Source organism: Phaethon lepturus, unplaced genomic scaffold (genome assembly GCF_000687285.1).
Source record: "Phaethon lepturus isolate BGI_N335 unplaced genomic scaffold, ASM68728v1 scaffold34685, whole genome shotgun sequence".
NCBI lineage: Eukaryota > Metazoa > Chordata > Aves > Phaethontiformes > Phaethontidae > Phaethon > Phaethon lepturus.
In genome coordinates, this window is record NW_010541854.1 from 36,164 (window position 1) to 41,201 (window position 5,038).

General features: G+C 48.2%; 1 protein-coding gene across 1 annotated transcript in view; it reads right to left on the reverse strand.

Moving 5' to 3' along the window:
• LOC104621385 (hydrocephalus-inducing protein homolog) overlaps positions 1-4,694 on the reverse strand; it is a gene marked incomplete at its 3' end in the record, with an annotated part of 34,639 nt that extends 29,945 nt beyond the window's left edge. Inside the window, exons 1-3 of the mRNA XM_010287854.1 lie at positions 4,575-4,694; positions 3,314-3,439; positions 1,401-1,520 (exon numbers count right to left, since the gene is read on the reverse strand). Coding sequence (XP_010286156.1) covers positions 1,401-1,520; positions 3,314-3,439; positions 4,575-4,694 — 366 coding nt within the window. The remainder of the gene's footprint in view (positions 1-1,400; positions 1,521-3,313; positions 3,440-4,574) is intronic.
• Between the last annotated feature and the right edge of the window lie 344 nt (positions 4,695-5,038).

Here is a 5,038-nt window from a genome sequence, read left to right on the forward strand (position 1 = left end):
GGCACATTTTATTCAGGAAAGAGGATACCTACAGCAAAGAGTGGCCTGAATCAGTGTGGACCACATGAATGGCATCCCTTGGGCATGGGCATCCATGTTGTGTCTTTCCAATATGCCCAAGCTAAACGCCAGACTGGGAATGGCACAGTATTCTCCATGAACAACTGAGGGACTGCATCTACCTCCTTCCTTGCCACAGGGTCTTCCATTTTCAGTCATGTCCCTGTCAAAACCTGTTATGTCAGAATATACTTTGACTTCTCTTGCTGTGCCTCCACCTGCAATGTGTCCTGACAGTTTTTTGTCACCCACTTGGTTGTTTTCCCCAACAGGTATATTCGGAGAGGGGGTTAATTCACCTGCTCTCGTGTACGCTTCCATCTTCCCATCCTGCCTCCTCTCATGCATACATCTTACTCTCCATTAGAGGAGTATCTTTAATTACACCTTTCTTTTCCTGACCTTTCTCTGCTTCCAGTACACTTACTGTTAGGTGTCATGAGAAACCTTTGCGTGTATAATGTCCTCTCCCAGAGCACTTTCTAACTCAGCTCCCTTCCTCCCTCCTGTCTTTTTCCCAGCAGCTTGCTCTTGGCACATGCCTCACTCCAGCAAATGTTTTCCCTGCTGAAATTCAAAAGGTCTCAATTTTCCTCTTTGCGGTGGAAGAAAATTGTTGATATTTTTCAACTTCTCCCTTCTCAACTTTCTTGGGAAATCTCAAAAGGATCACAATTTTTTCAAGTGAAGGTGGAGACCTTCAAGAGCGCGTTACTCTGGATGTGCTGCGGTTTGCCCAGGGGAAAGCGGAGAGCCACATTGTCTTAGAAAAGCCCAAGCAGAACCGAGTTAAGCTTAGCAGGAGCCTAAAGTGGCACCTAAAGGCCTCCCGCTGCTGCTGCTAAATCAGTCTGTTTCTACCGCTGTTTCAGAACACCTTTCCTGGAGTGCTAATGACACTAATTATAACTTGTTCCAGCATAAGGTGGAGAAGACTCAAGCCCTGTGCTTCAACAGCGAGCCGTGCAGAGGCAGCTAAACAGGCTGCGAGAGGCAGAGATGCCCTGCCAAAAAACAAGATTAACCAAGGAGCCACCAGGACATGGTGGTAAAGCACTAGAGCAGGTAAGTACCAGCCCTCAACATTCCCATCAATCCAAGGCTTCCAAGAGGAAGGGTGACTACTCGAAAAGCTCGTTTGGGTTAGATGCCACCAGCACATGGACAAAATCGGGGGGAGAATTCCCAGCACGGGAAGATTTCCACCATCTTGCAAAATAAAAACGTTTTATTCTGGATGTGCTGCGCTGCAGCAGATAACTTGCTAAGCTGCATACCACAAGAATTATGCCACTCTCCTCTTTCAGCAAGGTGTTAAACCTCCGCGTCCCAGCACTTACCTTGTCATTGTTCCTCAGAATCAGTGGCACTTCATAGACCTCGCAGGGGACGTATCTCTGAAATACCACCTCTGATGGGAAAGGCTGAAACAAGCTCTGTTCCAGGTCAACTGCTGAGAACTGGAGATACAAGACAGAGCAGTGAGAGGTTCAGCTGCTGGGAGAAAGATCTGTGAATGAGACTCCTACATTGATCCCCAGTGAAGTACACTCTTGGTGAATATGTCTGCCCAGCTCACTCTAGGGAGACAGTAGCTCACCCACTCACGTTCTGGGCTGATCAAAAGTTTCTGGACCACATTGAGCAGGCTCAAGCTAACAGGCTCTTCTGGTAGGTGTTTCTCCAGGTTTCCTTCTCCAAAGTACAAGGCACCACTTACCGCCAGCAGAGCCCTGTGTTAATGTGGTCACTGAGCTCCAGGGCTCTTACTGAGAGCCCCATGAACACTCATGGAGCAAGTGAAACATAAAAATTTGCATTAGACTCCATAGGAGACTGTTTTGGGATATCTTTACTGAGACAGACAGACCAAGTCCCATACATCCCCAAATAGCTTTTTTTGATAGACAGTCTAGAAACCAGTAAGGAGAAAACAGCACCGGAGGAGGTAAGGCCAAAAAGGAAGTAGCACAGTAGAATCACAGAATCATTAAGGTTGGAAAAGACCTTTAAGATCATCAAGTCCAACCATCAACCCAACACCACCATGCCCACTAAACCATGTCCCCAGGTACCACGTCCACACATTTTTTGAATGCCACCAGTGATAGTGACTCCTTGGGATGATGACTTCCCTGGGAAGTAGTAGTAGGAAAAACAAATGAGGTGAACACTGGATGGTCGTAAGGATCAGCTCTTTTCCCAGCATTACTGGGCAACTTGAGTAAGACTGGACTTGGTATCTCCTTTTTCCATCAGCTTTAAATGGATGCTTTACTGTATTCTGTTACTGCTGTTTTATTTAATACCACCACAGAAACACATCTGAAAATATCCACAAACAGCAAGTGTTTACAGAGCAGAGGCATTCCTTTGAGAAAATTCCTGCCTGCTTTGTCTCCCCTCTTCCAGCTGCACTGCTCCCACTAAAGACACAGGTCTTTAGCAGGTCTCCTTCTCCACAGAAATCACGGTCATGCTAAAGCCAGTAGCTGCAGCACACTGCCGGTTATTTGTGCACTCATCTGATGCGCTCCTGACCTCCTGTGCTGTCTGGGGCAGTCCTTAACCAATTTGTTACAGGTCTCTTGCAATTTTCCACTCTACAGCCTACCTCGGTAATCTACCCGTTCGGACTGTGTGTTATACTGAGCAGTCCGGTAAGAAAAGCAGCTTTAAACATACATCTAAGTAAACGTTGATCCAGATAAAGCACATCCACCCCACTCTTCCCCGGGGGCAATTCCTGCAAACCTAACACCCTCTTAAGGTTCTTCCAACCCAAAGCATTAATGCTACTGATTTTGTTAAACCTTGAGTAACTACCATAGGCCCTCAGTCTTCAAAGGCCAGCACCGCCACCGTTGAGGGAGCCCTATGACCCCAAGCATTTGACAGTGACTACATCAAAGCAAGAGGTGGCTATTTCAGAAGGAGGATGGGAAATGGCAAGCTTGTGCCCTTGTGTCCTGCCCCAGCCTTCCCCCAGCACCATGCTTCAGCGATGGTAGCTAAACTCCAGCAAATTTCAGAGATTTATACTGGCTTAGCACAGATCAGGACTTCAACATCTCACCGGGGAAAAACATTTTACCTTTCCCCCGGCAGAATGAACTCCACCCCCAGCAGCAGTTTGAAAGGACAACAGGACCTAGACACCGAGGTGTTAAACAAGCTGGAGGCAAGCCCATCACAAACAACGCACCTTCTTCAAATGTCACAAACAGCAAGGAAAAGGGCAGGAAAAGGCTACCTTTTGATGGGAGGTTTCACTCATGTCTAGAAGCTGGATAATCTGGGGCCGCCTCATCTCCCGAGTGCTGGCCAGCCTCTGCTCGGTGGTAAGAGACATCTCCTTCAGGAAGGCAGAGGGAGTCAGCTGAAATGCAAAACACCAGCAAGAGTTCCAGAAATGCCTTTGTTCAGAAAGGCTTTTCTTGTTCAAGTGCCACTGATAAATAATTTGTGATCATAGCCACTAGGATAGTCCTGGAAGTCCCGTAAGCTACCTGCTGAAATATTTAACATCAGTAAATTAATCATATGGAGCGGAACACATGCTCTAACCAAATCTGTCCCATTAGCTTCTCCTTCATGATTTGATGTGACATGTTTGGGGATTTGTGCTCTTCGGGTATTCGTTTCCTCTTTGGTTTTGCTGGATGGAGCCAGTGACCTTTGAAGAGAGCAGGGAGGAGTTCTCAGAAATCCCCTAACCCCACCCTTGTGCAACGCTCACTACCAACACGCACACAGCCACATCACTGCTGGGTCAATTGGAGGAAAGCAGAAAAGCAGCATTGTGCCAAGACTGAGGTGGAGGAGAATGAGTCCAAGTTTTAGTTCTGTCTTTTTAATTACTGTTTGTTCTCTCTCTTCTGGCCTCAGACCCCTCCACAGAAGTATACAGAGATATCGCCTCAACACACCTTCAACACTAGGTCATCTCCAGTCAGGTGAGCTCCAGTCGAAGGGGACATTTGTGGATGGGAAGGAGGAATTGCCCTGACTCCACTGATGTTTGCAGGGCTGGATCTGTGTTCCACATAGGATATGAGATACAACAACTGCTTCAGAACCTGTTCTATCCGGGAGCAGCCACGTCTCTCAAGTCTTCAGGCAGAGTTTGAGCAGTCACCACATGCCCAGCTGCCTGGGGGACAGGCATGGTCAGAGCAGCACTCACAAGCCTGCCTATGTGACAGAAGATATTACTGCCCATGCAATGAGGATGGAAAGCAGCGCATGCTCACACCTCAGCTACTCCAGTGCAATGCCCAGTCCACGTGTTTAACTTCACTCCAGTGACACATCCAGGCAAGATACTGGACTTTTCCCAAAGCAGCATGCAGTCCGGCCCCCACTGCACGACAATTGCCACCTCTGAGGGAGGCATGGCAGCAAAGAGATAGGGAGGTGGTGTCCGGCTTCACAGTGCTGCTAGACAACGGGAGGGACACAGAGGGGGTTTCCAGCCTTAACACGGTTCCTACCTGGCCCCAGCAGGTACTTACGGTCACAGGCTCCTCTGCCTCCCTGACCAGCTTCGGATTACGAGGTGCTATCACTTTGTTCTGGAACCCATGAGCCGTTTTGGAGGACGCCACAGTCCGATGGATCTTGCCGGTGGCCATGTCTCAGCTCACCTGGAAGGAGCAACGACGGGACTTTGAAAATCCAGAATCCCATTTACAGAATCACAGAATCATTAAGGTTGGAAGGGACCTTCGAGATCATGAAGCCCAACTGTCAACCCAACACCACCATGCCCCCTAAACCATGTCCCAAAGCACCACATCCACACGTTTTCTGAACACATTCATGGCAAACCTGAAGGATACACCTGTGTCTCCAGGCTGGGGCATCCTTCGTAAGCAGGTAACATAAGGCCTCACCACCCTGTTTCATGATTAGACCATATTTAAGTGGCAGAGTTAAGACCCATAGAAGTAAAACCCCAGAACAAACATCCCCTGAG